General features: G+C 36.6%; 1 protein-coding gene across 6 annotated transcripts in view; it reads left to right on the forward strand.

Moving 5' to 3' along the window:
• Positions 1–20,787, forward strand: part of RGS7 (regulator of G protein signaling 7) — a 517,535-nt gene that overhangs the window by 392,519 nt on the left and 104,229 nt on the right. For all 6 annotated transcript variants that reach the window (XM_032389411.1, XM_032389406.1, XM_032389409.1 and 3 more), the window contains one exon: positions 3,946–3,997. In XM_032389411.1, the coding sequence (XP_032245302.1) occupies positions 3,946–3,997 (52 nt within the window). The remainder of the gene's footprint in view (positions 1–3,945; positions 3,998–20,787) is intronic.

The following is a 20,787-nucleotide window of genomic DNA, read 5'->3' on the forward strand; positions in this document are numbered from 1 at the left end:
TGTGCACTCATCTGAGACAAAACTATACCGTAGATAACCTGTAAACTGAGAAGAGTCGTTTAGGTCATTTCCAAATGAAACAGATGCTATTGTTCTTTCAGAAGTGATTGTGAACTCTGATTTTGGTCCTTGAGCATGTAGTTGACACTTGAGTTCACAATGATTTACCTGAAGTAGGTGCTACATTTCATTAGGCAATATAGTTCATTAATAACTGGCTGGTGGGTTCTAGCCCATAAAATTAAGGCACATTTAATGCCAGAGTTCAGACTCTAGCTCTTATGTATTTTTAGAGGATTCTCCCCTATGTCAAACTTGTAGACATTGGAGCATTCTTTCTCACTTGTTCTAAATATCATTAGATGTTCTATATCTAAATAAATGACAAAATAACTTGGGTGCCAAAGAACTTGGCGAGACAAACAGAGAACAAAGAGGGAATATGTTTTAAAAACATTTAAAGACCTTTGTCTTCCTAGAACACTCTCACTGCCACTTCCTCAGGACCTTTTTATCCAAGGCAAATAGTCACAGGACTTTATGCACCAAATAGCTAGGAGATGAAGCAGTCTCTTGAAATCTAAGTTTTCAAGCAACATAAATTAAATTAATTAATTTTAAAAGGCTTTAAAATAAAGGAACATTATCCTTTATACAGTTAAAGTAATGGTAGCTTAAAATAGCTTATTAATAAATTAAGGTAACTCAAGTTCCTAAAGGTAACTTTTAATAAATAAAAATTATTAGTGATTAGTAAACAAAATATTTATGTATTTGTAACACTTTTTGATTTTTTTAAGGGAGTTACTTTTCTGCTACTGCAGGATTACATTTTCCATATAATCTTACTTTCTTTGAAAAATTTTTCATATAGAGACTATAAGTAAACTTTAGGCCTAATAAAAATCTCACAAATTCTGAATGAAAGGATTTTTCTTTTTACAAAAATAACAACTTTTATCTATCTTCACAATCAATATTACAACTAAAATCATCTCTGTGTAAAAGAACATATCTATGAGGGAGGCATTGGATGTAGTCTGTTTATCTCTGGAGAATTATCTAATTTAAAATTTTTCCTTAAAGCAAACTAGCTCACACATGGGCCCAAAGTTTGTGATGGTGTCTTGAGTTAACCTAATTTGCAATCTTTAACTCTGCACTTGTCATTCCCAGACTGAAATTAGTAGGCAGACAAGGTTTACATGTCTTAGTCATGGTCATGGGTCAAAGATGTGCAGAGTTGGGAATGGGCCACCATATATTCTGGAGAAAGTAGAGACTGTTTTTAAAGAGCTTTAGAACAAGACAAGGGAATGGGTGCAAGTGGTATAGGCAGAAGTTTAGCAAGTTTTCAATGTGCCTAGGTAGATGTATAAATAGTCTTTCAAATTCCATTAATTAATGTTAAATATTTTAATGACCTGTTCACATTTGAAATAGGATCTAAATGTGCCGTATTTGTAAATCTAATAATCATAGGATCTTAAAACCGAGATTTAAAAAACAAAGGACACTCCAGAGAAGTCAGGGATAATTGAATTCTTGCTTTAATGTCTGTGAAGGCATTAATCAGTTTATATTTGAACAGCCCTAATAATAGAAAACATATTATTGTTCAAGGTGTACTCTTCCATTTTTGTGTTGGTTCCAAGCAGCAGAAAGTTTTTTATTACATTGAGCTGAAATTCAACTCCCTGGGAGGATTTTAAAAATCATGAATTAAAATGGGAAACTTGCAATATCATGTTTACTGTTCCTTCAGTGAATGATTGAGATTCTAACCATCATTAGGAATCTGAAGAAGCTTCAGGGCATGAGTTTGAGACAAACAGAACTCTTCATTTAATCTCACTGATATGCTGCAGTATGTAAATTTGTCTCAATTTCTCAGCACATTTTAAATCATGTGATTTCTGTATTTATTGTAAACTTGCAATTGTCTAATTATCCTCTCTTAGCTAGCTGTAATTGAGATCTGACATGATTCTCCAGGTCCCTTTCATGACTTTCATTACATTAGTATATGTGCCAAAGGTTATTGAGTAATGGCTGGATCAGTTTTATCATAGTTAAAGAAGCCAACTGTGAAAAGAAAAGAGAAACTCATACATTAAAATGTCCTGAAGTCTACTTGAATTTTAAAAGTAGATTTTTAAATTTCAACAAACTATAAGCATTTGTTATTCTTTAAATTCTTTTTTACTATAAATTAAAATACGTTTCCTAGAAAAAATCTTGCAATATTTGTGAGGAATGCTGGTTTAAGGCATTTCCACATAATATCACAGCATAAAATAGCTTTATTCTTTTATTTTTAGTCAGGAAATTCTCACTAAAGTAAATGATAGAAGAATAAAGAAAAATTGTAAGAATGCAGTTAAGAACATTCCTTGTGGCTTTGAGAAAAAAGTATGAGTCTGGCCAGTCTGACTAGAATAGATATTTTAAAAGTTAGATAAGTGTACACACACACACACACACACACACACACACACCCCTCACAGAATAAAGGGAATAATGCTTTTGATAAGTATCTCAAAACTAGTGGCCCACAAGATTTTAACTACTTTGTTTCCTGTGGTTCCCCTAGATTCTGACCCAGTTTTACCCTCAAAGCTCTATTTCCCAAGGAGTCAAGTGGGATTCACATGAGAATGGGGCCATAGAAATCCTTGATGTCTTCCTTTGTCCGGCGTTTCAACTTTCCCCACCCCACCTAAATACTTGTCGTCACTTTGTTCACATGTGTAACATCAGCAGATTTCTTTATTATCCTGCAGCAATTCCCAAGAAGGAGTAGAGGGTAAATCAAAATCCCTGGAGTCCTGAGCAGTTTGAAAAGACTCTCCCCCAGAGATTCAAACAGTTCTCCCCAATTATCCTTTCCCCCCCGCCTTGAGAATCCCTCTTCCAGTAGGAGAATTATCAAACAGTTAATCAGAGATTACCTCAAGTATGCTCATTACACATGGGTAGCTAACATAACTGACTAATAAATATAAGTAAGCCCACAAGTTTGATGTCTGCAGTCTTGTTTCATTGAGTCCTAGAGTCATCATCACAGTTTGAAAGAGTAGACAGGTGGCCATCCTCATGGCCTGGAGCCCTGCATGTCCATCTAGTGAGGCTAGAAAACCTCTATGAGAACATACAAAATGTTGATGATAACAGGGTTTTCCTGATCAGTTTCTTTGTAGTTTTGTCAGTCAGTTTCTAGAATTTCACAGAATGAGATTTCTGTTGATTGTTAATCACACCAATCAATTAAAATTGATTAAAATTAAAATTAAATCAAGTAAAATTCGTTTTTAAAAAAATCACCTCTGGTTTCTGCAGTTAAAAAATTTGAAGCAATAAGTGTTTTTATGGAGAAATATTTTTTTAAAGTGAGACAGAAGAGTTGTTTAAATCTAGCTGGATAGTGTTGACAGCAGCATTATATAATTAACAAAGCCAGACAGATGATTGCCAGGTTTTAGGGAAAATTTTGATGGTTGAGCATTGGATCTACTGAAGGCAATAATGAGATACTTGAATCATAGAAAACAATTTGTTATATTTAAATATATTTCATCTGGGGATCTTGCTGAATTTAATAGTCTGCTTTCAGTCTTTGTGGGTTAACACTTTTTTTTTTTTTTTGGAATGATGCAATCAGACCTTTTAGCTTTATGTCACCTGACATAAAATTGCAGCAAATGTATGACATTTTAAGTACCTGCTGGTGCTGCACAACACATTTGGAGACTGAAAATTGCTCAGCAAAGTAAATGTAGAAGAAAAGCCTTACAATGCCTCTTTGGGTACTTTTCCTGGATTACAAAACATACATTATCAGCAAACTATTCTGGATAACTGCTGGAGATGAACACAATTCACAAACCAAGAGCTCTACAAATTTTGTGTGTGTTTAACCGGGTTGCACTTCTTTTTATTCCACAGACACCCTATTTTTGGCCATCAAATTGTTGGGAGCCGGAAAACACGGACTATGGTCAGTGCGGTATCTCCTCGTTTTATTACAACAGCTAGTATGTATAGATGAACATATGCTCACATTTTATTGCTTTGTAATTGAGAAAAGAAAACCACAGCTATCAGTATGAGACCAATATTTCTAACATTAAATATGTGGATGGCTTTGTTTGGAAAGGGTTAAGCACAAACCTGGTGGCAACTTTTTCCAGGGTATGGTGCCCCATGCAATTATTAAAAAAAAAAAAAAAAGTTTCTTCTGAATTGGTTAAGGAAGCTTAAACAAGCTTATACAAGTTTTTATTATTATTTCCATAGCACCTTGGTCTACTAGAAGGAGTAACAAAGGGGCTGAGAGTTCCAGAGTGTTCTACTTTACTCTCCCACTTAGCTTTGTGATTTGTGATAAATCCCTTGACTTCCTGGGGCTCCATTTTTCTCATTGTTACTTCAGGCACCGTATGATTCTATAAGCAGAAGGTATATTAAACATGGAGAGGCAATCAAAAGAAAAGATAGAATAGGAAGCTTAATTGTAATAAATCAAGTTTAGTGAACTTAGAATGAACTTCATTCAGCAACCATGATCTTAGTTAAGCCCTTTAAGGATGTAGGCCCCTAACAAGTACCCATCTTTTTACATCTTCCTGAAGGCTGCAGTTTTCAAAGATAAGACTGGATGGTTTTAAAATGTCATTTCTACGAATATTTACTGAGGATTTTTTCCTATGCCAACTGCTGTTGCAGGTGCTGGAGTAACAAGGTGACTCTGACTTCATCCACATGGTTGGGTAACTCATAGGCTAGATGAGAAGAAAGAATGATACAGAAGGAGTTCCTGTAGAGTGCTGAGTGACTATAACAGTGGTGTGTGCAAAATTATGTACAAGTTTAAAACTGATGAGAGATTGGCTTTACTCTGGGCATCACAGAATGATTTCACAAAACTGAGAGCCATTTAAGTTGGATTTTAAAGGAGGAGGGAAAATTTGTCAGGAGGCAATGCAGTGAATGCATCTGAGGCAGAGGGTAGCATATGAAAGAGCAGTGAGAAGCTTTATGGCAGTTTGGCTTTCTTTGGCATTGTTCTTGGAGAGACATCTTTGTAAGAAGACTGTAGAAAAATCCATGAAAACCAATGGAGCTATCCTTCATTTTTGTCATTTCAGAAACTTGAATTTAGTAGTTCATCCAAGATTGATCAGGCGCCAAAGATTCAAACTAACAGGGAAAACAAAACAAAAAAACCCACCCCAGAATACTTATAAACTAATAGAGAGAATAGTTGATTCTAGTAGTGAGAATGCTGATTTATTCATTCAAGGCACACATTCTTCAAAACTGAGGCACTTAGAGAAAGAAGGTATTTTTAAAAACAACTGATGATTTATGGGGTCTGAGCTGGAGAACTTTGTGGATATTTTGCCCAACCTGGGATGTTGCCTGAGAGTCGTCTCACTAAAAAGTATGGATTTCTAGTGGAGGAAACACTTGGATGGCTGAGGAGGAGCTCATAGAGAAAGACCCACATGCTGGCGGAACAGACAGATCAGACCCCAAATGCTGTCACAACTTCATGCCAACTGTGTGACTTTGGGTGAGAGACATAACATTTCTGAGACCCAGTCTGCTCACTTTTCAAGCAGAAATAATAATACTGACTTTCTTCCGTTGTCTAAATAATCCAAATTAATATGCCTAAGGAAACTGGTATGGCTTCTCTCATATTCAATAAATCAAAATTGTTTTGTGCTCATCATCATTGCCTGGCAGATAGAGTGCCTCTGTTCCTTGCAGAAAAGCAAATTCTTATTCTCAGTGTTTTCTCTAGACATCTTTTGTGTTTTTCACAAATATGTTAGTGTTCATAATAGCAGCTCATGTTTCATTTCACAGTAGATTGATGTTCCAATGCTAAGCCTAAGGAAATGGCATGGCCTACACAGCAAATCATTTACAGAACATCCCTCAAAGTCAGTCATCTCAAAATGATTAATGTCGTTTAGTTTCACATTAACTCCTACTGTGTCCATTTCAGAGAGGGTCATCTTCTATTTTATACCCAAAGCTGGAGTGCCTGCAATTTGTTAACTAACCATAGATGTAGCCTTTAATTATGATATTTGGGTTTTTTCCCCTGAATAAACATATACCTGCTTGTGTCTAGCTTGCTTGGATTATATACAAGTGAAGAATAAAATAGTTATTCAGTAGGAGATTATGAAAAAAAAAAAGACAGGAAGTAAATAATAATGATCTCAGATACTGTACCACTCCTGCAGGCGATGATGCTGTATCTTCTATAATTTTTCTTTTTAGGCACAAATAAATCACAGCAACAATACAAATTACCCAACTTTGAATTTCCTACCACCATGTGTTTAAAGAACACTGTTATGAAATGCAGATCCCTATTTATAAAGATGATATTGATGCTGTGATGATGTAGTTGGGCTGTGGAGCCCAAAGCACAGTGATGACTTACGCTGTCTTTTCTCAGACAACTTGGGGGCAGAGAGGAGTTTTTGCTTAAGGCAGTCTTAAAGAATGTTTTCTTTCACTATATTAGGATCCCAATGTCTGTTTCCATCACCAGTTTGAACTTACCAAGTAGGTTCTGCAGAACATAAACCTTTACAGGTCAGTTTACATGGAGAAACACTTTTCCATGCTTGCCTTGGTCTTGTAGAAAGATAGAATACATTACTCATGTTTAGTGCCTTAGACAAGCCAGTATGGACTGCAGGGCTACATATCTATGAACACCATTCTTTGAAAATCAAGTTAGGTGAGATTTTTGGTATTTCTCACCCAAGTACAAAAAACATTCCAATCCAAGCCAATTAAAATGAAGTCAGGAATGGACTTCCCTAAGTGTACCTGCGTCAAGAATGATCTAGCACAAAGGGCTCCCAGCGAGGGCTGTAGGACAAGGCATGGAGTAGCTCGAGAGAACTGTTTTAAGAAGTAGACGTGGTAGCAGTGTTGCAAACTGAAACAGAAGCCATGCAGGATTTTTACTGCTGGCTCTAGGCACACACATTGCACATTGAGGTTCCTATAAATGAGCACACATTCAATGCCTTCAGACAGTCCCCTTTTGAGGGTGGAGTCTCCAATGTTCAAATAGGACTAGAACCCCAAGAAATCAAGATTTCCGATAAAGACAGGAGCTGACTCTGTATTTGTATGACTCACCCACCAAATCCTCGCCCCATCGGAGCCTGTCTTATTTAGTATTTCTATATTTTGTTCAAGATTTTCAAGATTTGTGTTCAAGATTAATTTTTATTCTTCTAATATTGTATTTAAATTTTTTTTTTCCTGATTGCTGAGTTTGTTGGCACTCCCTTAACTTCTGCCCCCTAGGAAAGTACCTCACTCATGTCATCCTGGTGGTAATGCAACTGAGACCAACACATGACAGTTGCAGACAGACCTTTTAACAATGGAAATTATTGAGCTCTTTGCATTAACTTGTAGGATGATGATTTGTGCCTCAGAAAACATCCAACCAAAGGTCTGTCTTTCCTCCAGGATGATGTGAAGACTTTCAGGCCTATGAAGAGAGAATGTACTTTTTGCCCTCCCCCCGCCAAGAACTAGACAACACTAAATTCCACTTCTCAAAACCATGCTAAAATAATACTAAAAATACAGAGAATTCATACACTTTTCATAGAAATAATAAGAGGCCAGCAAAAAGAAAGTGTTCTAGTTGGCAAATCACAGCAATTAATTTTATGCTGATATAAATAATCACAGCAGCTTTGATATATATAGTAATTTTTCCTTCAGGGACAGATTTTAAGTTGGTCAGTTAGCACTGATAGAAAGATTGCTCTATCAAAAGTTCCTTGTTTGGGGGAGGAATTTATGATTAATTAGAGAGATCAAATACACAATGAATGAATTTAAAAGAACTGTGAAGTAAATGCAGAAACAAAACCAAATAGCATATTATGGCTTCAGAACTGTTTCTTAAATGTTGGGTGGCTGACAAAGTAAGAGTGCCTTAAATTATTGTATATTGATGCAGTGATAATTCTGTAATATGTAATATTTAAAAATGGAGAATTCAAGATGCTGGGGAAAATAAAAGAACTTCACTTTTCTAAAAGTAGGCATTATTTATTTCTTGACCTAAAACATTGCAAAGCTTTCCAATGAATCCATCCCATTAATGAAATTGTAGAGGGGAAAGGGAGGTACTCCAGCTTCGTTCTTTTTGGAACTTAATTTATATGTTGTTTATTTTATAAGAGCTTTAATTTAAGAGCCTCTGCTGTTCTACTTCATAGTCCTCCGTAGAACTCCCAGTCTTTATCATTCACTTTTGATGAATCTATCCTGGTGTACCTATTTTTGAAGCCAGATGTTAGTGACTGTTATAGAAGAGATTTTCTTTTTTAATTTCTAGTTTTTGGAGTGGTATAAAAAAATTAAACAGAAGGTACAATCCCATAAACCACCTCAATCCTACTCACACTCTTCTCTATTATTAATACCTTACGTTAGAGTGGTACATTTGATACATTGATGAACCTGTATTGATGCATTATTATTAACTAAAGTCCATAGTTTACATTAGAGTTTAATCTTTGTATTGTACATTCCATGGGTTTTGACAAATGTATAATGACACATACCCACCAATACTGTGTCCTACAAAATAGTTTGACTACCCTAAAATTCCCTGTGCTCTACTTATTCATCCCTCCATTTTCCCTGCCGAACCCGGGGCAAGCACTGTACTTTTTCCCGTCTCCATAGTTTTTCCTTTTCCAGAATGTTATATAATTGGGGTCATACAGTAGGCAGCCTTTTCAGATTGCTTCTGACACTCAATAACATGCGTTCAAGTTCCTCCATGTCTTTGCATGATCGGATAGCTCATTGCTTTTTTATCATGGAATAATATTGCATTGTATGAATATACCACAGTTTGTTTATCCATTTACCAGTTGAAGAACATCTTGGCTGCTTCCACATTTGGTAATTATGAATAAAGTCGCTGTAAACATTAGTATGCAGGTTTTTGTGTGGGCATTAGTTTTCAACTCATTCAGAGAAAACCTTGGGAGAGTGATTACTGGATTATATGGTAAGATTATGTTTAGCTTTGTAAAATAGAGTCAAATAATTTTCCAGAGTGGTTGTACCATTTTGCATTCTGACCAGCAATGAATGAGAGCTCCTCACCAGTATTTAGTGCTATAGTATTTAGAATTTTAGCCATTCTAATAGATGTGGTGTCTCATTGTTTTAATTTTAATTCCCCAATAACATACAATGTTGCATATATTTTCATATGCATATGTGCCAAGTGTACATCTTTTTTGTTGAGGTGCCTGTCCAGATCTTTGCTCACCTTTTAATTGGGTTATTTTCTTACTGTGAGTTTTAAGAATTCTTAGTATATTGTGAATCCATCATCGATATGTTTTGCAAGGATTTTGTCTTAGTCTGTGGCTTCTGTTTTCATTTTGTTAATGGTGTCTTTTACAAATAAGTTTTAAATTGTAATGAAGTCCAACTTGTCAATTTTTTTTTCTTTCATAGATTGTGCTTTGGTGTTTCATCTAAAAAGTCATTGCCAAACCCAAAGTCACCTAGATTTTCTCCTATGTTATCTTTAAGGAGTTTTATAGTTTTGTGTTTTACATTTAGGTTTATGACTCATTTTGAGTTAATACTTGTTGAATGTTGTAAGGGCTAAATCTAGTTTCATTTTTATTTTCTTTTGCAAGTAGATGTCCAGTTGTTCCAGCACAATTTATTGACAAGACTCTCCTTTCTCCATTGAATTGCCTTTGCTCCTTTGTTAAATAAGAGCTGGCTATATTTATATGGGTCTATTTCTGGTTTTTCTGTTCTGTTCCATGGATACATTTGTCTATTCCCTCACCAACATCATAGCATATTGATTACTGTAACTTTATAATGGGTCTTGAAATTGGGTACTGTCAATCCCCCAGATTGGTACTTGTCCTTCACCTTGTGCTATATATGCTGCATCTTTGCTTTTTATATAAACTTAAGAATCAGTCTTTTGTTATCCACAAAACAACCTGCTGGGATTTGACTGGGATTATAGATCAAGCTGAGAAGAATTGACATCGTGACAATATTGATTCTTCCTCTCCATGAACATGGGTTATCTCTCCATATTTAATTCTTTCTCCAATATTTTTCATCAGAGTGAAGAACCAGCTTTTGGTTTTGTTGAATTTCTTTATTGGTTTCCTGTTTTCGAGTTGATTGATTTCTGCTGTAATTTTTTGTAGTTCTTTTCTTCTGTTTGCTTTGGATTTAATTTCCTCTTTTTTTTTTTTTCATTTCCTATATTGGAAGTTTAGTTTATTGGTTTTAGATCTTTTCTTAAATATATGCATTCAATACTTTAAATTTCCCTCTAAGCACAGCTTTCAATGCATTACAGATTATGATAACTTGTATTTCTATTGTCCTTTAGTGAAAATATTTTTTTTAATGTCTCAAGATTTATTTGACAATATGTTATTTACAAGTGTGTTGTTTAATTGCAAGCATTTGAGGGCTTTCTAACGATCTTTCTGTTACTGATTTCTGGTTTAATTTCACTGTTGTCTGAGAGCATGCTTTGTAAGATTTCTGTTTTTTTAAATTTATTATAATGTGTTTTATGGCCTAGAACATGGTCTGTTTGGGTGCGATATGTCCCATGGGGGGAACTTGAGAAGATTGCATATTCTGCTGTTGTTGGATGAGTATTGTATAAATGTCAATTAGATCCATTTTATTGATGGTGCTCTTCTGTTCAGCTTGTTTTTACCAATTTTTTGGCCACTGGAGCTGTCAACTACAGATAGATGCATGTTGAAGTCTTTAATCATAATAGTATTTGCCTACTTCTCCTTGAAGTATCTCAATTTTGCCTCAAGCATTTTGATGCTCTGTTGTTAGGTGCATAAACATGGATTTTTATGTCTTCATGAAGAATTAATCCCTTTATCATTATATAATATCCCTGTTTATTCTTATACTTTTTATTTTTTCTGAGGCCTGCTTTGAAATTAATTTAGCTACTCTAGTTTTATTTTTATTAGTATTAACATGGCAAATTTTTATCCTTCCCTTTATTTGTAATCTATCTGGATGTTTATTTTTAAGTGGGTTTTTTGTAGACAGCATATTGTTAGGTACTATTTTTTTGTTTAGTCTCAGAGTCTTTGTCTTTTAATTGGTATATTTAGACCATTCACATTTAAAGTGACTTAATATAGTTGGATTAATATCTATCCCATTTTTAATTATTTTCTATTTATATCCCTTTTTCTATGTTTCTTTTTTTTTTTCTTCCATCCATTTTCTATCTTCTCTGGCTTTAATTGAGCATTTTGTATGATTCCTTTTCTCATGCCTCTTAATATATCAATTATACTACTTTTTATTTTTTTATTTTCTTAAAAGATTTTATTTATTTATTTGACAGAGAGAGCACAGCACGGGGAGCAGCAGGTAGAGGGAGAGGGAGAAGCAGACTCCCCAAGTAGGGAGCCTGATGTGGAGCTCAATCCCAGGACCCTGGGATCATGACCTGAGCCAAAGACAGAAGCTTAACAACTGAGCCACCCAGGTGCCCCAATTATACTACTTTTTAATTGTTTAAAAATTTCCCTAGAGTTTTTTGGGGCATTTTTTAGATTTTATTTATTTATTTGACAGAGAGAAACACAGTGAGAGAGGGAACACAAGCAGGGGGGTGTGGGAGAGGGAGAAGCAGGCTTCCCGCTGAGCAGGGAGCCCAATGCGGGACTTGATCCCACAACCCTGGGATCATGACCTGTGCCAAAGGCAGACGCTTAACGACTGAGCCACCCAGGCACCCCTAGAGTTTTAAATATGCATTTACAACCAATCTAAGACCATTTTCAGATAACCTATACACTTTCTGAGTAATACAAGCACCTCATGAGAGAATATCCCCACTTTATTCCTCCCAGTCTTACAACACTGCTATCATTCCTTTCACTTCATTATAAGCTATAATCACTGAATGTATTTTTGCTATTGCTATTTTGAACAAATGCTTATCTTTTAGATCAATTAAGAATAAGAAATATGAAATATTTTGTTTTACCTTCATTGATTCCTTCTCTAAAAGTCTTCCTTTCTTTTGTAGATTTCAGTTTCAACCTATATCACTTTCCTTTTCTCTGAAGAACTTCTGTTAACATTTCTTATAAGGCAGGTCTACTGACAACAAATTCCCTCAATTTTCATTTGTCAGAGAAAATCTCTATTTCTTCTTCACTTTTGAAAGATAATTTTGCAGAATAAAGAATTCCAGGTTTGTGGTCTTTTCTTTCAACATGTTATATACATCTCACTCCACTTTCTTTTTGCTTGCATGGTTTCTAATGAGAAACTTGATGTAATTCTTATCCTTTGTCCTCTATATGTGTTCCCTACTATCCCCCACCCCAGTTCCTTTCAATGTTTTTTCTTGGTTTTCTGCATTTAGGATATAATACATATAGATATAGATGATATAGGTAGAAGGAGAGAGAGAGAGGGAGGTTTTGGTATTAATCATATTTGATGTTCTCTGACCACCCTGGATTTGTGGTTTGATGTCTGTATTAGTTTGCTAGGCTCCCATAACAAAACACCACAGACTAGGTAGCATAAACCCAGAAGTTTATTTTCTCATAGTTCTGGAAGCTGGAGTCCATGATCAAGATGCTGTTGGGGTGGTTTTCTCCTGAGATCTCTCTCATTGGCTTGCAGGTGGCCACTGTTTCACTGTGTTTTCACATGGTATTTTCTCTGTGTGTACACATCCCTGGTGTCTCTTTCTTATAAAGACACCAGTTATCTTGGATTAGGGGCTCACCCTTATGACCTCATTTAACCTTAATTATCTCTCTAAAGGCCCTATCTCCAAATACAATCTCATTCTGAAGTTACTGGGAGTTAGGGCTTCAACATACGAATTTTAAGAGAACACAATTCAATCCATAGCACTATTACTAATTTGGGGCAATTATCAGTCATTATTGCTTCAAATATTTCTTCTGCTCTTTCTTTGTTCTTTTCTGGTATACATTACATGTATGTTACATCTTTTGTAGTTGTCCCACAGTTCTTGGATATTCTGCTCTCTCGTTCTCATTCTTTTTTCTATTTGTATTTCAGTTTTGGAAGTTTCTATTGACATATCTTCAAGCCTACTGATTCTTTAGTAGCTGTGTTCAGTCGATTAATGAGCCCATCAAAGGCATTCCTCATTTATATTACAGTGCTTTGATTTCTTGTGTTCCCTCTTGATTTTCTTTTTTTTTTTTTTTTTTTTTAAAGATTTTATTTATTTATTTGACAGACAGAGACACAGCGAGAGAGGGAACACAAGCAGGAGGAGTGGGAGAGGGAGAAGCAGGCTTCCCGCTGAGCAGGGAGCCCGATGCGGGGCTCGATCCCAGGACGCTGGGATCGTGACCTGAGCCGAAGGCAGACGCTTAACGACTGAGCCACCCAGGCGCCCCCCTCTTGATTTTCCCTGAGCGTTTCCATCTCTCTGCTCACAATGTTCATCTGCTCTTGCATATTGTCTGCTTTTTCCATTACAGCCCTGAGTAGTTTAATCACAGTTGATTTTAATTCCATGTCTGATATTTCCCAAATCTCTTCTATATCTGAGTCAGCTTCTCATGCTTGCTCTCTCTCTTCAAACTGTGTTTTTTTGTCTTTTATACCTTGTAATTTTTTGTTGAAAACAGGACATGATGTAAAAGAAACTAAGATAGATAGGCCTTTAATGTGAGGTTTTATGTTTCTCTAACTAGGATATAGTCTGTGTTTACTCTTGCTGTAGCTACAGGTTTTAGAGGATGTCATTTCCTCTGGTGTCCTTGTTTTTGTCTCCCCTGTTGTCTTTGGGTTTCCTTACATACTTCTAACATAAGGTCTGAAACATTAAGTTTTTTCAGTTGCCTCTTCTATACAGGAACCCTATTTATGTGGTAGTGAGTTGTGTGTATGTGTGGGGAAGGGAAGCCTTGTACAGTCCTATGATTAGGTCTCAGTCTTTTAGTGTGCCCCTGAGCTGTGACCTTCACGGATGCTCCTTGGTTGTTTGAGATTCCTACTCCCCCGCTTAAGTGACATAGGAAAGGTATAAGGGGCTTAAATTGGTTATTTCTCTATCTGCAGGTGGAAGACTAGACTGGGCTGGAGTTGGTGTTTCTCTTCCTCCAGGTAGTTCAGACTCTGGTATAACCCCAGTTTATCAGATGCTGGTAGTATAGTTCCCCTGAGAAAAGCTTTGCTAAAAAAGAACAGAATGTTCTGGGTATATTTCAGATGGTTTCTGTTTCCCTCCTCTTGTTGGAAGCATGAGGGAATTTTTCTGAGATCCTCACTGTGAGAAGCTGGTAGTGCTCCTGGAGGTAAAACTCACAAATGGGTGGTATTCCCCCAACACTGCCCCCCCCCCACCCCCTGGGGTTTCTAATGCTCTAGCTTGTTCACACTGAGCCTCCAGCAATAAGTCAGTTACAGTTTTAGTTTTCCTACCGCAGATGGAGGTTTCTGCTCTTGGGCTTCTGCCCCAGTGAGTCACAATTCTCTATATACATCTGTCCATCTCTCCAGCTTGGGGGCACTGACTTGTCCCCTCTGGTCTCCATTCTCTGATGGATGTAGGGAGAAACAGTTGGTTTTTACATTGTTCAGCTTTTTTCAGCTTTGTGAGGATGGATAGGAATAGCAATTTCCAAGCTGCTTACATGCTAGACCGGAAACCAGAGAGCAGATTTTTATAGGGAAAAGGAAGAACATATCATCACTAAGCAAGTTGTTTCTGTCTATTTGTTTTTGCTTTTATTTAATTTTTTCCTTCACTATTTCATCATGGGAGAGTCTCTGAATCAACTTCTGAGAGAAATGGGAAACAAAGTTGGTTGTTTCTCTTCCATGTGTTCTCCCTTTCCACTGGCCTTTGGAGAGTGTCTGAAGTCCAACCATCAGTGTCATGGAAAATTTGAGGTTGTTATTTTCCCCTTGATTTCCCTGAGTTTTGGAAGTGGCCTAGAATGGAAAGGGAGAGGAACCTGGCACACTCAATTGGCAGACCTTGATAAAAGGGCAAAGAAACAAAATAAGAGTGCATCCAAGCTGAATTCTAATAAGACTTGCATGTTTTTAAGCTTTATATATGTTTCACCATAAACCTGTAAAGAATATAATTTACATGTTAATGTTCCAACATGTTTTCCCCAAAGCTATCATGATCAATGGTCATTTGTAAATTAATGTGCCCTGGAATGAGATCAGAGGTGCATCTAGAAAGAAAGATAAAACATTATAACCCACAGGAATGTCACATCATCATTGAAAATTACAGATGCTTTGGGACAATTAAAATTTCAAAACACAAAATTAAAAAAAAATTAAAAATCTTCACTGATTCAGCCGAATTGCAGTAATCTCTTAATTTGTGGAAATGATGGACTCTCATACATCTCTCTTAATAAAAAGGAAAAGTTATACTGTATTTTTATTACTGTAGTTATAAAGGGTAATATTGGTATTATAATCTACTTTATAAATTAAATATTCACCATGAACTAGTTTAGCCAAAACAAAAAACAACAAACTATGTTCTAAAAACAACACATTTACCCAATATAACAATGAGAACTAACTCATTGTATAAGACTATTCATTAAAAAGACCTAAAACATTTATGGCATCTTCAGAATACAAATATTGGCACAAATCATTCTCCTCCTTTATAAAATGTCCCAAACTTTCATCAATTCAAGACACAAAACTTACTTAAAAAGAGTAAGCCATTAAACAGTTTGGCTTTTACCTGACTTATGCAAAGATTGAGACACCTGATTTATTCTCTTTTTTTTTAAGATTTTATTTATTTATTTGTCAGAGAGACAGAGAGACAGAGACAGAGAGCACAAGCAGGGGGAGCTGCAGGCAGAGGGAGAAGCAGGCTTCCTGCTGAGCAAGGAGCCTGTTGTAGGACTTGATCCCAGGACCCTGGGATCATGACCTGAGCCAAAGGCAAACGCTTAACCAACTGAGCCACTCAGGCGTCCCACCTGATTTATTCTCTTAACCAAATATTGACATGTACCTATAAACATTTATGATGTATATGAATGTTGCACATACATTTGAATGTATTGTGTGTATAGTTGCATCATGCCTACATACAATACACAAATGGAAATGGTTATCCAAATGGAAAATTTAAATATTCCTAAACGTGGTATCTATAAAATAAAATTAAGACTATATTAGTATTTTTGAAATGCATCCCTAGTTCAAAATCTCAATCTCTAGAAATGCTGTTTGTTGTACTGAAAATAATTTCACATATTAATTGAGCCACCAGCTTAGAAATACCTTGCTTTTTCTCTGTCCAAGTGGTGAAGTGAGTCTGCTGAGAAAACTAGTACCTAATCACTTGTGCTATTTCCTGGTTTCTGGTTTGTCCCCTTCCTTATAATTCCCTAGGCTTCTCCTGGCTTGTAGTCTTTTCTTTATACCGCCTGCAAGCAACAATATAAAAAAAGAAAGAGAAACATATTTGACATTTTATAGCAATGCATATTCAACTTTTAACTGCCTAATTAATGTCTGAATTATTATTTTGTATCTTTAATCATTATTTATTCACATATTAAGAGGAAATTTTTTTTTCCATTAATTGGGCTATGATACACATATGTAAATATATTATGTGTATATATGTGTATGTGTGTTGGGGGTGGGCGATGTGTGATTGCTCTGTGTAAAAAACCCAAATTTGGAAGCCTTGAAATCCATTATAATATGAAATAAGTAATATAAGCAACAAGCTTCCTGATAGGGAACTAGTTTGATGCCTTTGCAAGTCACTAGAATGGAGTTTGGGGGACCCGCTGTCTCTCAAGTGCCTTATATTTCACTCTTGCTCAGAGTGTGGCCTGGCCCACCTGTACCAAATGGGATGATTTTAAAATGCAGATTCCTGGCCTCTTTCCCAACCAGTTGAGTCTGAGACTCCAACCCGAGAATTGGCATTAATAAGCTATTCCAGATGTATGCTAAGGTTGGGATACCAGGCAATCAATATTTAGCATACCACGTCAGATTAATTTGATATTTGCGTTCCTGGTGGTTTCACATTTTTGTCTCATTTATTTTTTAACATTTTCTCTCATTTAAAATGAGTATTCCTACTTGTCCAGTACATTTCAAATAATAGTATATCAGACATTTGAGTAGCAGTTAACAACTTATATTACATCTTTACATACATTATCTGATTTAATCCCTCACAAAATAAATCTTCAAAAATTTTTTAGCCACAGTCAACAGATGGAAAAAGCAAAAGATTCAGAGAGGTAAAGAATCTACCGTATTTGCTAAAAATGACACAGCCAAGATTGGTGCCCAGGATTTCTGACTGAGTTTTATGCTTTTCCTGCTTTCCCATACTTGCCTTACTTTCATGGCTCTTTGGGCATGAGTGTTTCTCAGTTGGATTTGCATCCCATGGTGGTGTTTATAAGACTTAGAGCTAGCTGGATATTTAGCTACATGATCAGTATGCAGCTGCCAATGCAATTCTAGAGTAAAGGGCCGAGGTTGCTGTCTGACAGGAAGATTTTTGAGTCCTTAGTATCTGTTATGTAGTTCAAAGCATAACGGTGGACAAGGTCAGCCAGGAAGGACATGCAGAGTGAGACAAAGAGAAGGACCAGGTTGGAATTTCGAGAACATCAACATGTAAGGAGAAATTACCAGAGGGGGAGGCAGCAAAGGAGAATGAGAAGAGGATGTGGAGATCAGATTCCAACAAGGGGATGAACAACCAGGAAACAAAGACAGCGGGGACTGCTTCCTCAGATGCTTGGCAATGGAGGGAGAAGAAGAAAAAGAGATGGATGGATAAATGGGGGAGGACAGAAAAGAGGTAAAGAGTGGGCCTGCTCGCTGGAAGGAACTGATGCTGCAGGGTCAGTGGCCTGGTGTCCAATAGGGAAGAAAGTTGGAATTATTTGGAAAATAAGGGTAAGCTTCAGTGAAGGGAGAGACATTAGAGTAGGATGAGCAATACATCTGTCACTGATGGTTAAGCTTCTTGACAAGAATAGAGTAGGAATGAGTAGAGGATTCCTGGAATCCAGAATCTAGCACTTCTCCCTCTCTAGGATGCTGATCCTTGATGGGTAATACTGTTTGGAATATTTTTCCATCCATCTATACTGTAATTTGTGGCTGAATTTCAACCACTCTGATTATGGCACATTTAAAAGACTCTATGGCTTCATGATCTTACCCTAAGTTAGTTTTAGGTAGAAAAAAATAATAACAATGAAGTGGTGCTGTATAGGAAAAATTGTGGAATAGATATATCTATTTTAGAAAAAAGGTATGAATAACTCATATATGAACTATAATGTATGTGTGCTGTTTACTTGTGAAATTATTGGAAGCTTATGTCTAGGAATGTCAGTGATGCAAATATACATCATGACACACCCTGGGATTACCCAAACAGTTCATAACAATCTAAACTGATGATGATGACATAAAATCAACATTAATTTTCAATTTAAAGTCATGAACTTCAGTCACTGAAAATCATGACCAACTCAGAACAACAGTGAGGATTCAGTAATAATAAAATATTCTCCTGGAAGATGACTGGAATCTCAATTACCCATGGATATGTGTGTTCCAAACTTTGCAACATTGCCAAGTATCATGTGACAGTCAGACTTCTTAGCAAAGTCTGTGTGAGAGGCCTCAGGAAGTTCTATTAACAAGCTGATTTTAGTTTATGCATTCCAAATTTAGTAACCTTGTTGCCTGGCACTTCCTGATGCAAACTGAAGGAAACATTTGCATGGTGGGTCCTTTTACCCTTCAGGATCCCTGGAGCAGTGGACTGTGGGCCTTGCTTTGGCAAGCATGGATGTAGGGGTTTGTTTGAATTAACAAGCTCTCCCAATATCAGTTCACAAAGTACACCTTCTAGCTTCCTCGTGCATCAATTGAATCACACAATCTATGTCTTTCTTCAAGTGACAAAACAATGGAAGCACTTAGGAAATTGTCATTGTGGTTATTTACTAGCGAAGGAGAAGTTGTTTTGGGACCTGAATCAGGATGGAAGTATTCCGGTTTAGATGGGGCTTTTACCTGGTGGAGAGGGGGTGGGAGGAGGTAGGGGGCTTTGATGGTGTCAGGGTACAAGCAAAACTCCCCATTATGTTTAGGCTTAATAACTACAGGAAGCACGTTTTCATTGAAAGTTTTATTTTTTTAACATTTATTTATTTATTTTAGAGAGAGAGAACATGCATGAGCAGGGTTGGGGGGGTTATGGGGATTGGAGGGGCAGAGGGAGAGGGAGAGAGAATCCTCAAGTAGACTCCCTGCTGAGCGCAGAGCCTGACACTGGGCTCGATCCCAGGAACTCAGATCATGACCTGAGCCATAATCAAGAGCCGGTCGCTTAGCCAACTGAGCCACCCAGGCGCCCCTCATTTAAAGTTTTGGTAAAGAAAAAGAGCCAATCATGGTGGCCATGATAAAAACAAAAACTATTCAAAAACCCATGGACGTTTTTTGAAGACCAAAGAATGAAAAGGGAAATTAAAAAATAAAGTAGACTGTATTGGCAAGATCATTTATAATTTAAATAAATACTAATAGGCATGGATTTTATGAATTAGCAGTACTATTTCATGAAGACTCAATTTTCTCAGGTCTAGCAGTTAAAGCTAAAAAGATAGTTTTGTTTAAAAAATGTATCAACAGGACAGGCATTATTTTTTCATTGTTTTAATATTGAGTAGAAGGGGGAAAACAGACTATTGTAGCTGACTTAGTTTTTGGTCTTACTTTGAAATTTTGTCAACCTGGGAAGTAGGCAGAACCTTTACAACCTGGGTGGTAAATAGGCTACACTGTGTGATTCTCTGGTTGGGTAACAGAAGTTTTTTGTACCATGAGCTGAAATAACAAAAACAAGAGTACTTCTAAGTCCAAGTGATCTGAAATTTAAAAAAAAAAAAAAAAATCCTTTATTTAAAACCTGCTTAACGGGAGATTTGCATATCTGTTTTTATATTTTCCTTGAACGAAGAGGGGGTGGGGGGACTTCAGTATTTTCTTTCTACATTCTCTTAACAGAAGGGAGATCTAGACTGTTTTAAATCACACTAGGCAAAGGCCCTCATGAGAACCCTGGAAAGCAAAGCAAGGGAGCAAACCTGAGGACCCCGTGTTGGACCACGACTTCCTCCAGCCGTGAAATGTCAGAGCTAGAGGGAGCCTGAGAGATGACCCAATTCATCCATCTCAGCTAATGATGAGGCAGCTGAATTCCAGAGAGTAGGCAGGACTTGCCAGGCCAAGGTCACGCCCCTCATTATTGGCCAAATTCAGAACACACTAAAAAGTGAGATAAGTAGGAAGATAGCTGAATGCATCCCTGTTTAGCAGAGCAACCAATAGAGATTTTCAATAACTTAGTCTTAAGTGGTTGCAACTTTTCTCAGGCTACCAAGTATACCAAATGTGCTGTGCCATTGTGTTTCTGTTACCATTATGGAACAAAGGGGAAATTTTCTGTGCTGGACCTGATCAATGCTTTCATGCGAAGTTTGAGGTGTCAGATTCTTGTTAAAGAAATTTCTCTTTAAGCCAAGAAATATTTGTGTAAGGCTGCCCAAACTACTGCTGTTGCTTTCTGGCGTCTTTGTAAAGCCTTGGCCAGCTCCCACCTGTTATAATAAAAGTGGTAACACA

The sequence above is a fragment of the Phoca vitulina genome, unplaced genomic scaffold (genome assembly GCF_004348235.1).
Source record: "Phoca vitulina isolate PV1807 unplaced genomic scaffold, GSC_HSeal_1.0 scaffold54, whole genome shotgun sequence".
NCBI lineage: Eukaryota > Metazoa > Chordata > Mammalia > Carnivora > Phocidae > Phoca > Phoca vitulina.